Source organism: Hyperoodon ampullatus (genome assembly GCF_949752795.1).
Source record: "Hyperoodon ampullatus genome assembly, chromosome: 12".
In the NCBI taxonomy this organism is placed as follows: domain Eukaryota; kingdom Metazoa; phylum Chordata; class Mammalia; order Artiodactyla; family Ziphiidae; genus Hyperoodon; species Hyperoodon ampullatus.
The window spans coordinates 39969458-39992598 of NC_136925.1; the positions used below are offsets into that span (position 1 = coordinate 39969458).

General features: G+C 44.2%; 1 protein-coding gene across 1 annotated transcript in view; it reads left to right on the top strand.

Moving 5' to 3' along the window:
• LOC307061531 (uncharacterized protein) overlaps positions 1-23141 on the top strand; it is a gene marked incomplete at both ends in the record, with an annotated part of 168366 nt that overhangs the window by 97287 nt on the left and 47938 nt on the right. Inside the window, 9 exon segments of the mRNA XM_079716717.1 lie at positions 5979-6033; positions 6037-6129; positions 8275-8370; positions 9396-9486; positions 9528-9547; positions 14359-14588; positions 15519-15657; positions 17407-17456; positions 17458-17522. Coding sequence (XP_079572843.1) covers positions 5979-6033; positions 6037-6129; positions 8275-8370; positions 9396-9486; positions 9528-9547; positions 14359-14588; positions 15519-15657; positions 17407-17456; positions 17458-17522 — 839 coding nt within the window.

Below are 23141 nucleotides of genomic sequence, written 5' to 3' on the forward strand. Positions count from 1 at the left end.
TGATTTAAAGGATTGAATTGGTTTGAAATTCAAGAATGGAGGGAAACCAGGAAAAAAAAAAAAAAAAAAAGTCCCTCAAAGGAATTCTATAGGACAGAATAAAACATATGGCATGCAGAGTGCCACTGATGTGAGTGTATTATTGATGTTCAGAGTGATTACGGTAAAAAGGAGGAATTTAAGGAAATAAACCAAAGGTACCTTAACTTTCTGCAATAAGCCTGATTTAAGAGTACATCAAGCAATCTCTCAGGAAACAACACCAATTTCTTAGTCCTCGAATTTGTGTTGGTTTTCTCTTCATTTTTCAATTTATCTTTATGCACACCTAGTTTAAGTGTCTCTGAGCGCACAGATATTAAAGTGTGCTTCAGGGTTATCTGGGGATTTCTGGGCGACACAGAGAAGGCCTCATGTGCTCCTGGTCTCCAGCGTCTGAGAAGTGAAGAGCCACAACTTTTGCCTGGCCTCCTCCGGCCACTTTGCAGGCGTTTTTTGGGTTTCATTTTCTTTTTCATATCCTTGCATCCAGGAAAAACCCTAGCATGTGTCCCATGAATTCCCTGCTCCCTGTGGCTACAGCCAGCTTGCCTGGGATCACATTATGGCTAACTCTCTCACACACAAGATGACTGGTATTCTAGGAAACCCTTGACTGCTTATTGACAGTAAGGCAGCTGGAGTGTGGCAAAACAGTTTGGAGAATGTGATACATCTATCCTTGTATTTTAGTGGACTGCTGGGGAGACCTGACTTTATTAGGGGCTGGCAGTTGGCAGGTGTAGCACTGGCACAAGCAACAAGCTGACCTTTCATTCCTATGAGTTTCCCTGTATCTTGAGTGCTGCTGGCAAGCTGCACTGATCAGGCCTACCCCAGCAGAAGGCTCAGGTCAGGTTTACCAACTGAGAGTCTGAGTGAGTTGTCACAGTGAGCTGTTTTCAGTATTTCTAAAGACATGATGAAAAAGACACGTTTGCCCAAAAGTTTTGCAGGTAAAGAAAATGTCACATTTCTTTCTTTTTTTAACTGGAACCATAAGAACGAATGAGATAAGGAGGAGAGGAAACTTGCTTTGGTTGAGTTTCCGCCATGTGCAAACTCCGTGGGATAGCAATCATGTCACCATCTTTACAGATGAGAAAATAGAGAGAGAAGTTGCATAACTTGCCCCAGGGTCACAAGCTTGTTGTAGCAGACCTTACATTCACAGGGTTTGTCTGACTCCAGAGCCCTGTTCTTTCCTTTATATCATGTTTCTTCATCTCTTCCTGCAGCTCAGAGCTTAGGCTAGGTGTTTATGTGGCTTTGAGTTAAAAACGGGAGAATGTTTAATTTGGTAGAAAAATCTTTCAAAATATGGGGTCCATGGAGAGGAAGGAAATAAAAGAGGATATAGTGCTAAAAATGTTAAGTATCATTCTGAGACCCCTTTCTATACATAGCATTACATTGTACAGCTCCCTAATAAGTAGTACTATTGATAAAGGAGAGATGGGACCTATCAAGGACAGTGATCTAGACTGAAGAATTAGGAAAGTGAGGAAAAGGATAACCAACCATTTGATCAATGGTGGTGCCTAGAATCTGACTCTCGTCTCTCTAGAGAGTGTATCATGTGCTATGGTTCTCTAGCTTAGAGTAGCAGTCATATTTACATCTGAACTGTATTGATTTTTTTTGTTTTGTTTTGTTTTTTTGTGCGGTACGCGGGCCTCTCACTGTTGTGGCCTCTACCGTTGCGGAGCACAGGCTCCGGATGCGCAGGCTCAGTGGCCATGGCTCACAGGCCCAGCCGCTCCGCGGCATGTGGGATCTTCCCAGACCAGGGCACGAACCCATGTCTCCTGCATCGGCAGGTGGACTCTCAACCACTGTGCCACCAGGGAAGCCCTGTATTGATATTTTTTAATAGTCTCCAAGCATCTATAAATTAATAGACCTAGTACGTGTTTGGGGCTCTAAAACTCTGCCAAGAATTGTGGTTGTTTGTGGCGCTTAGTAGTTAAAAGTTCTGCACAAACTTACCAAGATAAGAGAGCAAGTCAATGTTCTGTGTTCTCTTATGTGAAAATCAGTCTGGTGCAGCCACAAGAGGAGACACAGGAGAGACTCAGGAAAACAAAATTATTATACTCAGTTCCTAGAAACATCCATCATGCCATGTCATACAGGGCCACAGGTCGGCAGCAAGGAGAGTGCTTAGGCCATGACCTGGAAAGGCAAGGCAGGGCAGAGGTACAGTTTAAGATCGGCTACTTTGAATAATTCCAGCGGGCTTTGGGCTGTAGGAGAGGTCTCTAGTTGCCTGTTAACTAGCCCTGGGATGATTAAAGGAGAGAAATATTGCCTCTTGGGTTGCAAGGGTCAGAGGAAGTATGGCTCAGATTGGTTAGTTTGCATATCAAAGGCATGCTGGGCCCTTAGCTATCTCTAAGAATTGGCTATGCAGGGAAGGGCAGACTCTCCCCAGCCAGCAAGGTTTTTTAAAGATGTTAAAACACCATAATAAACAAAAAAGAAATTTTAAAATATAAGCAATACAGTCAACAGTAAGGTGCGAATGTAAGGTCGGATCTTAACAAACGGCATCACGAAACAGAGGAAAGCTTCAAGTGAGCTTTATTAGGGGGCGCTCCTGGGCGAGGTTCACTGGTCCGAGAGAAAGGGGCAAGAGAAGTCGCACCCGGGCGAGGGTTGGGCAAGATTTTATAGGGGAGGAAGGGAAAGGGATGTGGTGAATCTGGGAGGGCACAGGGTATTCCTTATTTGGTGGTCTCTTCGGGTATCGTGGCAATATCTGGTGCCGGTTGCATCAGTCTTGGGACCGTTAGTCCCGCCCCTGGAAAGGCGGGAAGGCTGGGCTGGGTGGAAAGTCCCCAGGTCAGTTCCTGGAACTGGGTGGTCCGGAAAGTCTCCAGGTCAGTTTCTGGAACTGGGTGGTCCAGAGAGTTTCTGTCTGATGCACCCTGTGAATCTGATTGCGTTCCCCTGCCTCCGGCCAGTTGGCCTTACAGCGAAAAAAGCTGGACCCAGAGGCTGAGAGAGAGAAAATAATTTTGTGGATTGGTGGGAGAAAAGCATAGGAATGACATGGAAGGAGTCAACCAGGAAGAGGTTTGTGGGATATTGGGCTTCTGTGCTCTTGATTTAGGCTGAAAATAAATGCTTCCATTAGAATACTCTGCTTTTTGGTACTGTTGGCTAAAGAAAAATGCACAGCCTAAAAATTGCAAATGTTTTATTTGGGAACCTTACTGAGGACTATAGCCTGGGAGACAGCCTCTCAGATAGCTCTGAGGATCTGCTCTGAAGAGGTAAGGGAGGAGCCAGGATATAGAGGAGTTTTTGCTGAAAAAACAGCAAAAACCCCATGTGGTTGAACATCAAAGGATTACTGCTAATCACAAAAAAACAGACATCACAAGTTAATGATTTTAGTGCTTTTCTACATATGGGAAGATGCAAGAGTCTGGACTCATTAAAATTATTTCTTAGATATGCATCTTACCTATCTAGGGCCAGTATCCTGTTTTTTTCTATCCTGAATTCCCCTCAGGGTGCACCGTTGGGGAGCAGCTGTATTGGCTGATGACTTGGTGGCAGGCAACATTCTTTGTTTAGTGGAATGGCAGGCGACATTTTTTTGTCTGCAGTACCATTGTTTTAAGAAGATATATACAACCTATAAGGGAGGTATATATATAGAAAGTACCTTGGGAGTTTAGAGGAAGGTCAGAAGCGGCTGGATAATGAGCTCTGCCTCACGGGACCCTACTGGGCTAGAAGGTCAGACCCATGGGGGACCCATCTTTGTATCTCAGACAGTTTCTGACACAGTACCCTGTACATAGTAGGTGCTTGATACATCACTGTCACATGGGTGTTGAATGAATCATGGGCCTCTTGGCAGGACTCACTGAGAATCATGAGAAAGCATGTGAATGATATGAGAAACAGGAGAAAATGTTTATATATCCATTGAGCAACTCCAAGCGCCATCCTTGAGCTATCAGGATAAGTCAATGTTTTTATTCAGTGTCTCAGTATATAACTGTATGCAACTATCTTTTGTTAATTCTCACAAGAACATGAAAAGGGTGGTATGATTTTTGCACTAGTACAGTGGTTTGATATGCAAATAATAGAGCTACCTTTATCTGTCTTTGAACTTAAGTTCATAAGCCCCTACTTCTGCTGATGACAAAAAGATTAAACTTTTCAATTCCGTGTCATTCAGCCACACTTACAGTTTAAAGTGGTCAGTTTGAGATATAAAATCAATTAATTCAAGATTATCTCCTTTTACCTTTGTTTTAATTGCCTCCTCTTTACCCTGTTGGTGAGGGAGGGATTCTGCCCCAAGGTTATGGGGATGGCCAAACACATGACACTAAATACTGGACAGATGAGATCAACAGCAGTTTACTCACAGCCGAGGGGAATAGAACATAGCATGCCATGCAGGGCCACAGAGGATTTGTACTTGTGACCAGAGTGAACAACTAGGGGCTTGAGAGGCAGGCTTTGTAGTATCAAGAGGATATAGTGCTTCCTGGCTCCCATAGGAGGATGTGATTGGTTCATTTGAATAATTTTGTGGTCTGGCAGGGAACTGAAACGACTCCTTGTGGATAAGCAGGGATTGTACTTGGTCCCTTTGATAAGGAAGTTTGTTTGACTAGGGGACCTTAACCGTGGGAGCAGAGTAGGCAGGGGAACTTATAGTTAGGTCATTCAAAGCCCTCCCAATTTTACCAGATGTCAAGGCAGCACTAATACAGGACCTTAACTTAAGCCTTACGCCACACCCTTCTCCTCCTTTATCCTTCTCAGAGGTGATCTAAATTCCTGGGGGTGCTTATAAATCATCCCAGCAGTTGAAGAGGGGTGGCTACCTCACCCATCTCCGTCCAATCCCAGATCTCTTCTGGTTGGCTTGCTGCTCAGCACCCGGCTTGGACACCCCCTTGTGGGGTCTTTGGCACTCCCCAGGTCTTTCCACAACACTGGACTATCTGCTCATCTCTGGGAGGCTGCCTCATTTCCATCAGTGCTAACATCTCCCTCAGTCATTGCTAATCTCCTTTTTGATATCTGCTTTATGCATGACTTGGCAAAGCCCATGGAGGATTTAGGCAAAAGATCCCTTCTGTCCTGGGGACCTTTTGGATCCCCCCGCAACTGATCCTGTTTCATCATCTTTTCTTGGGCATCCACAAGATCTAAGCTCTAGAGACAGTCTTTCCTTGCTCGCTAAACTCATTTCCTTTGGGGCAAGAAAATGATTGTAATTTATCAAGCATACTTCCTTCTCTGTGACTTATGGTATAAATTTCATGCTCTAGTCTTCAGGATTTTTGGTTCTTGGTATGCAAAGCCAAGTTTTGTTCAAAACAGAACAAGAAGCTTTCTCTCTCAAACCCCAGGCTCTTATTATTTAATTTAAAATTTGGTTTTACATATCAAGAATTGCTGTCTCAGCTACTGGTCTTAAAATAAATTTAACAACTGATGTCTTTGTTCTAGAGCTACAACTGAGCTGTCCAGTACAGTAGTCACATGTGGCTATTTTAATTTAAAAGTTTAAATTAATATTGATTTTGGTGACATAAGACCTAAAATTCAGTTCCTCAGTCATGGTAGCCACATGGTAGCCACATTTCAAGTGCTCAACAGCTACATGTGGCTAGTGGCTACCATATTGGACAGTCAAATATGGAACATTTCCGCCCTGCAGAAAGTTCTGCAGTTAGACCGTGCTAGTCTAGAGGATAGCTACCTTTCCCTTGAGGGCTGTGAACTGTGAGAGTGAAGGGCAGTGTGTAAAGAAAAGGGAGTGAGGGATGATGTTGCTGAGGAAGAAACCTGTTGATATCTCAAAATGTTATCTTGCTCCAGTAACCTTGAAGAGAGTTTTGAGCTTTAGAAACTTGAGTAACTGCTGTTAATGAGATTCCCTTCTGTTTTGGTAGAAGAACATTTTTGGCAGCTGGAAATGCTCCTGCCTACCAGTCTGTCACAGATGACATGTAGCATGGGTTGCCGCCACTGAGCAACTCTCTCATGAAGAGCATCTTTGCTTCCCAGCTCAGCCTGCCACAGCCGCTGGATCCACAGAGCCTCCAGGTGTGTTGAGAGCTATTTTTACACCAATCAAACGTGCATTGTGCTGGAATGCCCTTTTAGCCTTGGTAGGCTCCCCTTCACTCACGTGGTAGAGTGGGCTAGGCCCCCATGGCCTGCTGTTATTCCCGGTCAGGGGCTCTCCCTCTGAACCGCTCAACAGGCTAATTGGGACAACAGCTTATCTGCTCACAGCTGGTAGCAAAACCAACACCTGATCTCTTCCATGTAATAAATAATAATGATAGCAATTACGATACATAAATTAGGTCAGCAGCTGAGTTTTGAACAGCCCCGTAACAACATGCGTTATCGAATGTAATCCTGGCAACTATTATTGCTCCTAGGCACTAACTATATTACCCACCTGCTACAACTAAAGAGTTTGAGGTTCTAGAAGGCCAGAGATCAGACTGCTGCATAGTCATGGCAACACTAGGTCACAAACTGTATTAGTTATCTATGGCTTCAGAGCAAATTACCCCCAAATTTAGCAGATTAACACAATAAACATTAATTATCTCATATAGTTTCTGAGGCTCAGGAGTCTGGGAGCAGCTTAGCTGGGTAGTTCTGGTTCAGGATCTCTCATGAGGCTGTGGTCAAGGTGCTGCAACTCTTTTTTTTTTTTTTTTTTTTAATTTATTTTTGGCTGTGTTGGGTCTTCGTTTCTGTGCGAGGGCTTTTTCTAGTTGTGGCAAGCGGGGGCCACTCTTCATCGCGGTGCGCGGGCCTCTCACTATTACGGCCTCTCCTGTTGCGGAGCACAGGCTCCAGACGCGCAGGCTCAGTAATTGTGGCTCATGAGGCTAGTCGCTCCACGGCATGTGGGATCTTCCCAAACCAGGGCTTGAACCTGTGTCCCATGCATTGGCAGGCAGACTCTCAACCACTGCACCACCAGGGAAGCCCTGCAACTCTTAATGGGAAGAGAATCAAAGAATTTGTGGACTGGGACTTCCCTGGCAGTCCATTGATTAAGACTTCGCCTTCCAATGCAGGGAGTGTGGGTTTGATCCCTGGTCAGGAAGCCAAAGATCCCACATGCCTCGTGGCCAAAAAAACAAAACATAAAACAGGAGCAATATTGTAACAAATTCAATAAAGACTTAGAAATGGTCCACATCAACAAAAATCTTTAAAAAAAAAAAGAATTTGTGGACATATCTATTTTTTTTGGCCTCACAGTGAGAACTTAGTTCCCCAGCCAGAGATTGAACCCGTGCTCCCTGCGGTGGAAGCTCAAAGTCTTAACCACTGGACCGCCAGGGAAGTCCCTGTGGGCATATCTTTAAAACCACCTCACAAGCCCAGATCTTTTGACTCCAAAACCTCCAACTTAATGTTTTTATGTTACAAAGCTAAGCCAAGTAATGCCAGCATCAACCCCATGTAAGTCTCACACTTCTACCTTCCCTAGCTACAAGACAGTGACTCTTGGCCCAAGCCTTGACCCTCATTTAGACCCGAAGACAGGGTTGGACCTTGACCATTGGGCCTGCTCCTGCTGCCTTTGAGTGTTGCCTGGGGTTAGGTGGATGCAGGTGTCCTGGCTCCCTGCTACCTGAATCGACTCCAACTCTAGGAATTGTCTGAAGCCAGTACCGAGTCTGGAAGTGTAGAATGGGGTCAGGTGGACAGGCCCACTATATCCAGGACTGCATGTCATGCCCCAGGGAGTAGGGGATGCCTTGGCTGTTGGACAGTGATGTGGAGAAGACAGAGGCCCATGTGTAACATTGTGGCATTGGTTTTGAGTTGATGCCTAGAACTGGAGCACGATGGAGATAAGGTTTAAGGTTTGTAATACTGAAAAAATTTGAGTAAGTTTATTTTTTTATTATAAATATGTACCATTGGTTTTATACTATTCTGGGACTTCTAAATACTGGTGTTGACTATTTACACTGAAATCTTAAGTACCCTCTGTGTTTAGTCACTTTCTGAAAAATCAATTTAAAAAATAAGATTACTACTCTCTCCTGTGCATCATCAGGGACTATCCATCAAGAACTATTTCTACATAATAGAGAAATCATCCCACAGTGTTTTGATGTGCAGACACAGACATCTTGTTCATATACAAATGTCTATTTCTTATGGACATTATTTTGCAGCATTATTATATTTATTATTTGGTTCTTTTAGGCATTTGTGCTGTTCCCTTGGAGAGCATTTCTGGAAGATGGAGGACCGCTTCCAGTTACAAGTAGCAGCCCAGATACCCTAGAATATAAGATGCAGGTAGGATAGGTCTTCCCACTTGTCACAGAGAGAGCCGAATGCAGACTGCAAAGCAGGTGCCATTGGGTCCATAGGTCTGATCCTTCATACTCTAGTCAGCGGTGAATAATTTATGAGATAAGCAAGGTGTTTGGTTATAAAACTGTAAACCCAGTGCTGCAAGGTGAGTCATGTTTTCTTATGACAGAAGAAAATCATGGTTTCAGCTGGCATCAGACTTGAAACAGCTCATGGCTAATAATGATCTGGGGGAGTGGTCATCCATTTCTGGTCACTCTCGGGAACTCTTAGAGTAACTCCCAGGCTGGCAGTTCAGAGACATGTGACTACTGACCAACCTACAGTAGTAGGAAGAGAACTCTTTAAGCAGGACTCAAAGGGAGAACTTCTTTCAATTATATGTTTCCCCCTGATTATTTAAGCAAGTATTATTGTGTTTTCATTTTTTTAAATAGAAAATATTTAAAAAGTATTATTAACAACATTAAAGTCAATGACACATTTGCTTCAAAATAATACAGAGGTGGGGAGTGATGAAGATGTGGCAGGACTGGCCATAGGTTGGTGGTTCTTAGGGCCGGGTGATGGGAGCTATTCTGTTTGCTTTTGTATGTGATCAAAATTTTCCATAAGTAAAAAGATTTTTTTTAAGTAAAATAGTAAGAATGGTTTAAAAAAAATTAATCATAGTCCCCCACTAGGGGATGGTCACAGTTCATTTTGGTTTTTTTCCAGTATTTTCCCTGTGCATACATGTATCACACTATGCATGCACCACATACGGACACCACCATAAGGTTTAGGAAGCTTGGACTTCCACACAGAGCCGAGAGTCTGATATGTTCAAGGGGGACTTTGAGCTAGATATGTTGCTCTGATTTTTATGGATTTTTTAAAATAGTTGAGAGCATGGGGCTTGTAAACACAACTACTCCTAATTTTCTCCCTCAAAACCACATGTAAAGGATACATAGAAGTGTTCAAAACGGATGTTTTGGTTTCATTTTGTTCCTTTTTGTTTTTAGCTATGCCTCTGTAGGCTGAGTGACCGTGACCTCAAGGTGGCTCATGGAGAGGTGGCGCGCAAGCAGCTGCTAATGGAAGATGTCCTTCTGAGTAACTATCATATGATCATGGAGGGTCCCCCAGGATGGCAGGCCACAACAAAAATACGCAGGTATTCTTGGTGAACGGTCTACGTACTTGACCAGTGCTGCGTTGTACTGAAGGACCTTTCTATCTGGGGGATGGACTAGATAGCTTCATCCATTCCATAGCCTCTCCCAGGGTCCCAGGACTGTGCTTATGCCACATGGGAGCAGCAGTGAAGCAGGGGTAGCCCGTGAGAGCCCCTCCGAAGTACGTTCTTTCACAGCAAGTCCCATGATCAGTGGTATATCTATTTCTTTTAATTTTAAAACTAGAACAAACTTCATGGGGGGCGGTCCGTTGAAACCAATTTGAACTCCAACTGGCTGCTTTTCCTTGTGAGTCTCACACATTTCGGGCTGGAGTTGGCAGGGTATGACAGAGGCCCCAGGTGAACATCTCCAGCCTGGCTCCTGTCTGCATCACTCCGCTAGCCCATGGACTCCTAGGCAAGCACTCCCTTCTCCGGACTTGTCTCCCTGAAGCTCTAAGGTACCAAGAGCCAGTAGTCCCCCTAGTATCATAACTTGAAACAATTCTGAATGTTTCTGGAACTAGACAGAGACTTGTCTGGACATGGGGTAAGCTAGCCAGTGCCCCCATTTAAAGAGTCCCCTTTTCAGAGCCAAAGTCTCTGCACCAGCCATTTCCATTTCCTTACCTTCCATCTACTCCTTAGAAACTGTGATCTGTCTTCTTCCTCATCTCACCAAGACTGCTCTCACTGAGAGCACCGTGGTCCTTGTCACTAAATCTCCTGGATACTTTTCAGTCCCCTTCCAACCTGAACCCTTAGCAACATTTGACACAGTGTGTCCTTCTTGAAGCCTCTCTGCCCTTAGCTTCTAAAGCACAATTCTCTCCAGTTTTCCTCCAACATCGTGGGCCATGCCTTCTCAGACTTCTGTGTCAAGTCCCCTACCTCTGCCCATCCTGAAAATGTTGCTTTTTGGGTTCTGTCCCACTTCCACCACTGCCAGGGCTGCATTTTTTTTTTTTTTTCTTTGCGGTATGTGGGCCTCTCACTGTCGCGGCCTCCCCCCTTGTGGAGCACAGGCTCCGGACGCCCAGGCTCAGCGGCCATGGCTCACTGGCCCAGCCGCTCCACGGCATGTGGGATCCTCCCGGACCGGGGCACGAACCCGCGCCCCCTGCATCGGCAGGCGGACTCTCAACCACTGCGCCACCAGGGAAGCCCAGGGCTGCATTTTGACTTCCATGACTCTAGCCACCTTTGTCTTTGTGGACCCATTTCTCCATCAAAAAACATGAAGTGTTATAGTTTACAACTGTGTTAATATAAAGAAAAATATATTAATATCATAAATTATAGCATTTTATTCAACCTAAATATTCTTTTTTTTCTGATTTTAAAAGAAATTAAAGCATTCTGTGGGCCCTAAGCACTGTGCCTTCTGTGTCTAATCAATAAGTTGGCCCTGAACACTATTAATAGAACATTATTAATTAATAATATCTATGATTGAGATCTGTTCAGAGGCTTTATTAACTATTAATTTCTTTAATTCTCACAATAATCCCATGAGGTAGGTACTTTCATTATTCTCATTTTATAGATAAGAATACCAAGACTCAAAAAGTTTCAGTGGGCTTCCCTGGTGGCGCACTGGTTGGGAGTCCGCCTGCCGATGCAGGGGACGCGGGTTCGTGCCCCAGTCCGGGTAGATCCCATATGCTGCGGCGCGGCTGGGCCCGTGAGCCATGGCCGTTGAGCCTGCGCATCCAGAGCCTGTGCTCCGCAACGGTAGAGGCCACAACAGTGAGAGGCCCGCATACCGCAAAAAAAAAAAACAAAAAAAACCCAAAAAGGTTCAGTGATATGCCTAAACGTCACTTGCCGAGAGAGAAAAGAAACCCAGGTTCCAACCTAACAGTCTGGCCCCGGAGCTCCCTCATACCCTTAGCCACGCTATTGCTCCACTCCACACCCTCTCCATGGGCAAACCCACCTACTTGTATAACTTGGATGGCTTTATGCGATGACTCCACAATTTACATGTCTAGTCCAAATCTCAATCCTATCAGATTCATATGTTCAACTGCCTTGTTCCATCTCAGAGACACTGTGTCCCAAACTGAGCTCATTTTACTGCCCCTAAATGTGCTCCTCCTTCCTTATTCCCTGTCAGTTAACCACCATCTGCCCAGTTGCCCAGGCAAAAAAAATCTGGACACCCACCTTTGATTTCTGTCTATCATACCCCACAATCAGACACCAAGTTCTACTATCCTATTATTTTAATATCTTTCAAGTTTTCTCCATCCTCCCTCAGCACTCCCCTCCACCAGTCCAAATCACTGTCATCTCCTAATGCTGGGCCAAGATCATAACCTCCAAAGGGCTCCCTGTATTCCCTTTGCCTCCTTCACGTCCATTCACCAGGATAATATTTTAAAATGCAAACCCGATTATGTCACTTCCCTCCTATAACTCTTCAATGACTTCCAGATGCCCTGAGAATAGAGTCTGGGTGCCTTAACCAGATCTTCACAACCTGAATCCTGCCAATATCTCTACCCTCAACTTCTTTTATATTGTCAGATGCACCATGCTCTCTCCTCAGTACCTTCATGCAAACTGGCCCCTCTGGTGGAAAACTTCCCTGTCCTCCCACTCTCTGCTTCATCATCTGATTAACTCCTACTTATCCTTCAGATTTCAACTTCCAAACCACTCTTTCAGAAGCTTTATCTGATCTCCCACCTTTGAGCCAATACCCCTCTGTGCCAGTTAGGGTGCACCTGCTAGAAGTAACTAGTCATGCCTTAAATTAGAAAGTGTATTAATCTTTCCAAACAGGTCTAGAAGGAGGCAGTTCGTGTTGGTGCAGGCACCCAGCTCTGCCATCCTGGGTATGTCAGCAAAATGTCTCCCTCATCCTTGTAAGATGAAGACAGGAGCAAAAAAACTTTCTCCTTAAGGGGCTTTGTCTTTTTATCAAGAAGGGAGATCTTTTTCAGAAGACTTCCAGTAGAGTTTTCTTGTGTCTCACTGGCTAAAACTGAGTCACAAGTCCATTTCAGGCCAACTAGTGGAAAAGGAAGTATGTTAGATGTGCCACTGAATTCCACAGTGGGATTCAGTGCTTCACCCAGAGGGAGCATTTGCAAAGCTGGATATAGACCAAGTAGTGCCAAGACCAAGAAGCCTGCCAAAGGGCCCTTTGGTCCTTCTGTTTACTCTCTTTTAGCCCTGTTTCTGATGGATTACCATCTTTCCCTGACAATTCTACCCTCCCCTGCCTTGTTCTTTATCCTGTTTCCTGTTCCTTCTCCCATCCTGTAAAACACTTAGGAAGAGAAGACTTCTCTTAACAGGAATATATTAACAAGGTAAGTTTGCTTTTAAATTATTATTTATTTTAATTAGTTTTATTTTATGATTGGTTCCATTTAAGAGTATTTCAATATTCATAGACAAAAGGCAGCACTGGAATTTATACTGCCTGTGACTTAGGACTCTAGGTTTCCTGTCCCAGCTATGCCACCAGTTCTATGACCTCTTAGACTTCAGTCTCTAAGACTCCCAAGTGAAGGTGATGGATTAGCTCAGGACCTTTAAAATGGTCCCAGGAGCCCTGGGTTCCTCAGAGGCACCTTGGGGCTTTTTGAGCAGAGGGGCCCAACTACATGGCCTGTAGGCAGCCCCCTCCTTGTCACCATGCTTGGCCTTGGTCTGTTGGATATCTTGGGTCACTGAGTAAGATTTCATTTGCTGAAAGGCTTCTGAGGATAAAATAAATTTGGAAACGCATGAATTAGCTGATTGTTGAGGAGGTAGGCTACTAGGTGGAAGGGTTGCCAGCTGTTGGCAGGAGTTCACTCTCCCCTTGGTCTTGCTTGTAGTTCTTCCCCTAACCACCTCTCTTTCTGGTGGCCCCACCCCCATCCTACCCTCACCATATGTTAATAACACTGATCTAGGGTCCAGTTACATCATGTGGTGGTTCTTCCTGTTCCTGGCCAGGAAACTTGAGTGTCCAAGGTGTTGTTACCTGAATGTCCTCTGAGTCCCTTCCTGTCATCACATCATGGTCCAGGTGTGCAAAGGAAAGCTCCTTTTCCTATAACTGAGACACTGTCTTCAGGCTGAGAGTGGGATACAGGTTCCCCTTCTGTCTGTCACTCTCTGGGTAGCCCTGGCCCTCACGTCGCTGGTGCAGGAGAGCAGGGACCTGAAAACCTTATTCCCTTCACGTCCGCCAGGGCTCACAGCAGCCCCTCAACAAACACTTACTTAAGGAAAGCACCAAAGAATGAAGGAACAAATCATAATTTTAAAGTGAAATTTCCTATTGAATAATAAATTCAAATCAAGAGACATGTTCTCTGCCTAACTTTTAAAGGATGGGAGGAGGAATAGGAGATAAGAATTAAGTTTCCATTTCCTTACCCATAAAATGGGTAAAATCCCCAATTTAAAGTTATAATATAGTTCTTCCATGATGGGTTGTTAAATCTTGACTGTGTGGAAGAGCTCTTTCTAAAATGCAGAGGCTAAACATGAAAGGCTCAATTTTTCAAAGGCAGATAAAATGTTGGCACCCAAGTAAAAGAGTTTTAAAGTGAGTGGTTCACAGCTCAAGCAGAAAATTGAAATAGAGACATTTCTCTCCTTTCTATATACTGTCTATTCAGGAAGGATGCTTATACTCTCTAAACTCTACATGTGCTGCTGGCCTGTAAAACATTCCTCCTGGGGAGAAAGGTCATTCTCCAAAGACTTCATTCTGCATGAGCTGAATGAATGTAAAAGGTCATCCTGTAGTGGTCTATGACTAATAAAATTTAAAAAAAGAATTTCTGTAATGCTTTCAGCCAGATTTGTCCAGAGTGCAAGGATTCAGAAGTCGGTTCCAAAGCAGCCCAAAGACCTCCAGGCTGCTGGGGGGCCCATGTGATGCAGTGATGTCCCTTGCTTTGCTGAGATCATTTCTGGTGCTCTGGAAGCAACTGGAAGTGCTAAAGAAGCACTGGGGCCGACTCAAGCTGCGAGGCCAGGACATCAATTCTCCCTCTCTCCACAAACAGTTCTCGGATCTCTATGGGTGAGTGTACTCAGGGGGAAATTCATGTGAAGGAGTTGAACCTGGGATCTGGCAGATTACTGCCCTTGCTCTGAGGGTGACATTTGGTCCATGAATTTGGTTTGCCTAGCCCCACTGATCACAGAGGAAGCTGGGCAGTGTGTCTCTATGAACAGTGCTTTACAGGAGAAGCTGAGTTCCATTGACTGCAGGGACAGCCCTAGATTCCACTGAGCAACACTGTATATCATTTTCCCAGAGTTCTGTCCCTGGGAACTGGTGCTTCTGAAGTGTCCCTTCAGTGCTAACTCTAAGCTTTTTAGCTCATAGGATCCCAGCGAAAATTGAGTGGGGAGTGCTGCTGCCGTGACCTCCTCTCCACTCTCTGCCCCATTAGACCCAAGTCTAATGAGTCTCTGAGAGCTTCAGGCATCACAGCCAAGGTTACAATATGGTGCAGCATGAGGTGTTCAGTCTGCAGAATGCTGGGTTGTTTTCTCAACTTCAAGCCCTGGCTGGGATGACTTAGCTGATGGGAAAGGCATGTGGTTTCTGCCATGTGTCTGTAACCAAACAAGCATTCACTAAGCACCCAGCCACCACCCCAGGACCTTACTGAGGGTATTAGGGCTCACTTTGGTGGCCTAGTCCAAATTGTCTATCTTATGAGTTATGACAGCCAGCTTTCCTGGTAAACAGGGAGTGAGAAGACTTGTCAATATTTTGAAGAATGAAGACTGAAATTAAATGTGCCCAATGGGAAAAGGCCTAACAATTTAATATTGACTAAGGGAGTGGTAACTGTGGTGGATTTAGATGTCGATGTAAGTGGCTGTGATGAGTTGGGAGGTTTATGCATGATGACAGGAAACAGAACATGAATGAAAAGAATTGTCAGAGAATCTGAAAGAGAAAAAACATTTGTTAATTTCTGTCTCTCTTCTTTAATAGAACTGACATTCTCTACCCTAGCATGAAAGCTATAGCTAGACGGATAGGGAAAGAAGATGAATTTGAAGGACTTATAATAAGTAGTAAGTCTACTCTTCCCTCTAAAGGAGCTTCAGAAATTGAAATAAAAACTCAGCAGGTATGTAGGAGCTATTTTTTTTTCTTTTTCTTTTCTTTTTTTTTATTTTATTTTATTTATTATTATTATTTTTTTTTTTTGCTGTACGCGGGCCTCTCACTGTTGTGGCCTCTCCCGTTGCGGAGTACAGGCTCTGGACGCTCAGGCTCAGCGGCCATGGCTCACGGCCTAGCCGCTCTGCGGCACGTGGGATCTTCCCGGACCGGGGCACGAACCCATGTCCCCTGCATCGGCAGGCGGACTCTCAACCACTGCGCCACCAGGGAAGCCCTCTTTTCTTTTTTAATAGATCTTTATTGGAGTATAATTGCTTCACAATACTGTGTTAGTTTCTATTGTACAACAAAGTGAATCAGCCACATGCATACATATATCCCCATATCCCCTCCCTCTTGAGCCTCCCTCCCACCCTCCCTATCCCACTCCTCTAGGTGGTCGCAAAGCACCAAGCTGATCTCCCTGTGCTATGCGGCTGCTTCCCACTAGCTATCTATTTTACATTTGGTAGTGTATATATATATGTCCATGGCACTCTTACTTCACCCCAGCTTCCCCCTCCCCACCGCCGTGTCCTCAAGTCCATTGCAGTAGCTATCTTGAACTTGACTTGAAAATTTGCTTTATGACATTAGCATGTAAAACTACAGATATACCCAAGTGGTGTTTTTTCTAAGAAGATAAGTGTTTATTGAGGGTTTGTAAATTGCTGAACAGACTCTGAGGAAACTCAGTATGTAAAGGTATGTGGGGCTTTGATTAAGCAAATAACTACCCTTTAACATCTCAGTTCTGTAAGTCTAGGTTTTCATATTTTTATTTTCCTCAAATTAAAAAAAAGACAATAGAAAACATAACCACTAGCATCTTAAACATAAAATCCTGCACACAGGTATCCCCCCTGCAACACGCACACTCATGGAAGTGGAATATTTAAAATAGCTCCTGTGATTGTTTTTCCGAGAATAAGACAACACAATTTATGTACTAGCCTATTTGGTGTGTGTTGGTGGTCTATGTGGAGGGGTTGTTTTCCCAAGTGTTTGTTCCTCTCAGTCCTGGGATGCAGGCTCTGCCTGGCTGTGCTTATTGTAACAGGGAACAAAGACTCTAGCTGGTTGGGTGTAAGTGCAGAGGTGCATGTCCACTGAGCATCCAGGAGAACTCAGCACTCCCCCCGCCCTGCCCCCTGCCCACACACACCCCCCAGTCCCAAGCCCGTTGCTTACCCTTCTGAACTCTGCTTCCTCTCTAGCACCTGGGGTCCTCTGACAGGGAGAAACATGGGCTTTGCAAGCATAATGGGTAGAGTAAGAGCTCAGGGGTATTGGAACACTGTTTTTTCTTGATCATGTATGGAGTTTTAAATCTTCCTGTGAAATACTCCTTGGTATCTAAATTGAGTTTCAGACCTAAGCGCTTCTTATAATAACAGCTCACGAAATTCCTGGCCACATTTAGAGACTCCAAAACACAAGAGGTTGCTTCAGACATTGAGCACTTTGCAATTTAGCAGAACCTGGTAAAAAGGGATATATTTTATCAATCAAGATGTGGGCCAGGAAAAAAAAGATGTCTGTCTCCAAAAATGTGCATCTACCCAACTTGGGAACCCCCAAAAAGGAACCATTTCTTCTTCCCCAGGAGAGAGTAACAAAAGGACAGGACCCAGCCCAAGGCCCTTACGCAAGAATTTAGGAGCCTAGAGTATAAGCCAATAGTGGAGAGTGGCTCTCAAACTACTTACTCTAGCTTCAGAAACTTCTGGAAAATCTTGAAATTCATATGATCCAGGAGGTATTAAGTTAACAGAGAGATAACACTGGTTGTATCAGAAAAGTCCAAGGAGCAGCATACTCTCCCTATAGGTAAAGTATGTTTTTTTATTACTTTATAAAATAACATTTTTATTATTTTTTCCTAATTATGAAAGCAATCCATGTGTCCATATTCATGGAAAAACAAAAACACTACAACGCCCAGAAAATAGTATAAAAATTACTTTTTAACACCTTGGCCCAAGAAATAAGTACTTTAAAAAAATTTTTTTTTAATTGAAGTATAGTTGATTTACAATGTTGTATTAGTTTCTGGTGATTCAGTTATATATTCTTTATCAGATTCTTTTCTGTTGTAGTTTATTATAAGATATTGACTATAGTTCCCTGTGCTCAGAGAGAAGTACTTTTACCATTTTGATATATATTCTTGACTTAAAGAGCTTTTAAGTAGAAAACATTTGTAAACTTCAGTCTCTGCTGATTAACTCATAGTTGAAATAAAGTTGAAATGGGGGAAACACATAAAGCTTTTTCTTATATATAAGCGTATATAAATATATACCTTAGAAATACATATATTTGGGGTGGGAAGACAATCAAAATTGTTTCATTTGAGGTCTAAAGTCAGGGTGACTTAATGGGCAAGTGACTAGTACACTCCCACAGGACTCTCACAGGGGCACTTGGGGTTTAATGCTTTGTAGGTTCCATCTTGTACTTTTCATTTTCACTTAGAATTTGTATTTTATAAGTGGCATCCAGTGAGTCAATGTAGGATGCACCAAAAGCTTGTAGCCTGGGCTCACACACACTCCTGCTGCCTCCCCACCTTGCCAGGAGGAGTTCTCAGCTGCCTGTTCCTCTGCCCTCTGGCACCCCAGGCACCACTAACTTCCCCCTCACCATCCACATCCAGCAATGGCTGCCACTCCCCACCCAGTGGGGGCCTGAGCACGGCAAGGGCATGTGTGGGGCATGTGTACCTGACAGCATTTCAGGGACCCCAGACTGGCAGCACCAGGCTATGTTTGATGGGTGACTCGCTGGGTGTGAGCTTGTTGCCCATCCCTGGGAACCTAGAATATCCCAGGGCAGAGGTTGAAATACCCTTGGGGTTGCCCATCCGCGGTAGATAGGAGCAATGGGTCTGCAGGAAGAGGAGACGCCCAGCTCAACTTCTTCACCCCTGGCTTGGCATGAAGCCTCAGTCCAGTAGCTAGTAGACCAGGTACATTCATGCACCAGTCACAGGGCGGGGCCCCTGGTGCCTATGAAGGTTGTACTTGCCCTGAGCGCATCCCCATGCCAAGGATCCAACATTAAAAACAAAAACACTGTGACAGGTCAAGAGAGAGACTGAAGAAGAAAGAAGAACATTTTATATTTTAGTACCTTTAACGACACTTTTTTCCTGCTTTTTGAACAAGGCCTGCGTTTTTATTTTTCATGGGGCACCATAGATTATGTGGCTGGTCCTTTCTGAACTACAGTGTCTACTCCTAACTCCTACTAATTCTGTAGGAAAATCCACAACCTTTGAGCTAAGGGGAGTTGTTTGACTAACAAAATAAATAATGGTTTCCTTTTGAGACAAGGTTCACAGACATTGTAATGTTAATTAATAACCTCTGTGGGCATCTAAGACACTGTGGTTTTATCAGTGCTTCGAGCAACTGAATTCTGTAAGCAGGACTTTGGGAAAAGGCTGTGCAGTGAGAGAGCAAGCCCCCACCAAATGGGCATCTCTGACTGTCACCAGAGAGTAGAGTGTGGTTGAGCTCCGATTACAGAACATTTAACAAGACACAAAGCGTCTGTTGTTTGTGCTGTGTTTGCTGCATCCAGGCAGTTCCCTTCTGAGTCCTTGGAGAAAATCCACAAGCACAGGGCAGGTGCAACCATCTGCACGTTTCAGAGCTGTGATGCTTCTGAGATGTCCGGGTGGGGGCCCAGGGGAGGAAGTGTCTTTGCTTTGCAGCTGTGCTGCGTGTTGCCTTGTGCAGGGTGCTTGTCAGCTGTGCTTGGAAAGGGCCTTCAGTAAGGGGCTGATGGGAGTCAGGCAAAGGGGAGGGGTAGAGTTATTTTTAATGGTGGTAAGGTTGATATTACCAAACCTTACCAAAACCTAGAGTATACTGGCCAATTCTAAAGTCTTGTTCAGATTCTGTACTCTTAAGATTTTTTAAATAAATGCCAGTAATGAGGGTGTTTTGTTATTGTTGGGTTTTGTTTTTGAATCATGATTCAGCATGATTTGGTGGAGAGGCCTGGGTGTTCTCCTGTGCTGAGTTCCCGCACTACAAGTGATGGAGTCGCCGCTGTGTGCTAGGGGAGCTTTTATATTCTTCGACTTAGTGTTCCTGAGACCTCTGTGGGCTGAGTATGTGGAAGAGGGTGATAAAACCTTGGAACTTGGGCTTCCCTGGTGGCGCAGTGGTTGAGAGTCCGCCTGCCGATGCAGGGGACATGGGTTCGTGCCCCGGTCCAGGAAGATCCCGCATGCCGCAGAGCAGCTGGGCCCGTGGGCCATGGCTGCTCAGCCTGCGCGTCCGGAGCCTGTGCTCTGCAACGGGAGAGGCCACAACAGTGAGAGGCCGGCATACCGGAAAAAAAAAAAGAGAAACCTTGGAACTTGCACTCACCTACTGCTCATCTCAGCAGCAAGAAGCAGCCATAGTGGATTGGGCTTCCAACAGGGGCTGCTTCTTCATGAAGAGATCACCATTTGTGGTCAAGTTTAGCTTGGAGCTAGGGGTTTCTCCAGAGGGAGTTGGGAATGGAGAGTATTGAGAACAGGGGACATCACAGGCTCGAATATTTCTCCCCTATTCCCTTCCCTCCTCCCCACCTTGTCTTGGAGCTTAATCTTTTTATACAGCTTCTGAATGAGCTTCCAGTTTGTCAGTGAGCATCTGAAAATGTGGCAGCCACACCTGGTCTGGTGCTAGTTCTTGGTAGCTTGTGCTCCCCTGAGAGTGATCAAAAGCAGCCCCAGATATCCTCACTCAGCCTCAGGGCTTGCTTAACAGAGAGATGGGCTCCACTGATTCAGAAAGGCTCTGCCATTCCCCATCTTTGACATTTTGGCATTGAAGTAATTTTTAATTGATTTTCTAAATTTCTCTGAGCAGTTTATAAGGCCAGCAGCCTCCAAAGTGGAGGCATATATCCCAGGGATGTGGGAAGAAAATACTAGAACTTCTAAATAGATTACGTCTGTATGTAAGAAGCCCATGTTATGCTCTACACTAAGGTGTCCTGAAGTGACCCCGGGGAGGCAATGCACAAGAGAATAATAAGAAAGAGTAGAGTTGACAGTACTAATCCTAGTACATGCTTATCTTTAGCCACATTACGAGGTTCAAAAAGATAACCTAATCACATCTAAGAAGTCAGACAAAATTTTTTTTTAAGTCAAAGAAACTATTGGGAACGTGGATTGAGATTCATTCTTATTGTTGATGAATCTCACCCTATGTACATCATGCTTTGCAATATTAGCCATTGATAGTACTGGAGGTAGTTATGAATACATAAACAGACATATGTTAAAGGTGAGTGAACAAAAATGCTTTTCTTGAAGGAAGCACAATCAAAACATTTGGGAGAACATGGGCTGAGTCAGCATTTCCCCCGGCAGTGTGCCCTGGAATACTAACTCCTCCGCATGTTAATGCAGTAGTTCTCCCAACCCCCCTTCACTAACAGACTCATGGATTACCTGAAGCTTTCCATTCCCTTGGTAGCACAAGCCAGCAAAGTACTCACTAATCACAGCCTTTGGGTTGCATATGTTTACCTAGCATCATTGATCGTTGTTTGCTCCAAACCTGTTTGTGCCAGTTTTACTTGTCATTGTGTTTGAGTAATTTAATTATTATGTAAACCAATGAAATAGGAGTACAAAAAGAAAGATCTGTTCTCTAAAAACTAAGTTGAAATAGATAAACTATGGTACATCCAGTCAATGGAATATTACTGAACTCTAAAAAGAAATGAGCTATCAAATCATGAAAAGACATGAAGAAAGCTTAAATGTATATTACTAAGTGAAAGAAGCCAACCTGAAAAGGCTACATATTGTATGATTCCAACTATGTGACAGTCAAAAAAAGACAAAACCATGGAGACAGTAAAAAGATCAGTGGTTGCCAGCAGTTGAGAGAGAAGAGAACAATGAATAACAGAGCACAGAGGATTTTTTGGGCAATGAAACTATTCTGTATGATACTACAGTAGTGGATACATGCCATTATACATTTGTCCAACCCATAGTTTCACAAGAGTGAACCGTAATGTATACTGTGGACTTTGGATGATAGTGATGTGTCAATGTATGTTCATCAGTTGTAGCAGATGTACCACACTGGTGCGGGATGTTGATAACCGGGGAGGCTGTATGTTTTGGGTGAGGGTGCAGGGGATTTATGGGAACTCTCTGAATTGTCTGTTCAATTATTCTGTGAACCTAAAACTTCTTTTAAAAAAATGAAAAATGATGCTTTTGGATTGTTTCATGGTCTTTAAGATATCTCTCCATAAAAAGAAACATGCCAAAAACACACACACACTAGAAATTGTAGACCACACACTATGTATTATGATTTATAGAGGAAAGACGGTACAGAACTCCAGTGAGTGGGTACATACAAAGAAAAAGCCTAGGCTCTATGTTAGAAGATTGGCAAATGTTTGTATATTTGTGGTTTTTTTTTTTTTTTTTTTTTTTTTTTCGGTACGCGGGCCTCTCACTGTTGTGGCCTCTCCCGTTGCGGAGCACAGGCTACAGACGCGCAGGCTCAGCGGCCATGGCTCACGGGCCCAGCCGCTCCACGGCATGTGGGATCTTCCCGGACCGGGGCACGAACCCATGTCCCCTGCATCAGCAGGCAGACTCCCAACCACTGCGCCACCAGGGAAGCCCTATTTGTGTATTTTAAATTTAAATAAAATGTTTAAGATAGTGCATGTCATTTTTTAAGCATTCTCTGGTTTAACAGACTTCTTATGATTGACAAACCAACTCTTAGTCTTGATTGCATTGGACAGGAGGATTTCTACTGTGTTTTGCAGGGGTTAGGGAAGAAGGGTTTTATTTGCTTTTTAAAAATAAGTTTGGGAAACTGGGAGTAAATAATGTTAGAAAGGTTCCTTTACTCCAGACTTTCTCAGAGCCTTTACTATCCTACTGTGTGTTGAATCTCCAGAGAGAGAGTATGAAATGTTCTTTGAATTTATTTGACCACAGAACCCTTTTATTCCCTTGGGAATATCTTTCATCACCTCAAAGAACTAGTGTTCTGGGAAGCAGTTTGAGAAACACAGGAGTACAAAATTCATACATATGCTTGAAGCAATAAGGTTTTCAACCTACCCATTGCCTCCAGCCACCCAGCTGATCAAGAGAACAACTGTGATTGGCAGTTGTGTGCCTTCAAATTTCAATTTTGCCTTGGCTTAGGATGCAGGGGCCGCTCAGGTGCAGAGCGTTGGTGGTTGTGTTAGAGAAGTGAAGTGCTGCCAAACCAAGCTGCCCTTCAGAAGGAGGGGGCTATGTGGGTGTGGGGTGTTCAGAGAGGAAGAGAGGGGAAGTGGTTTGGCCACCAGGAAGTCAAAGTTTCCTTCAGTTAAATGACCTAGGAACAGAGTGAGAGGGAAGAAAAAACCCTAATTGTACCCCCAGTGTGCTATCTCCCTCCCACCTCC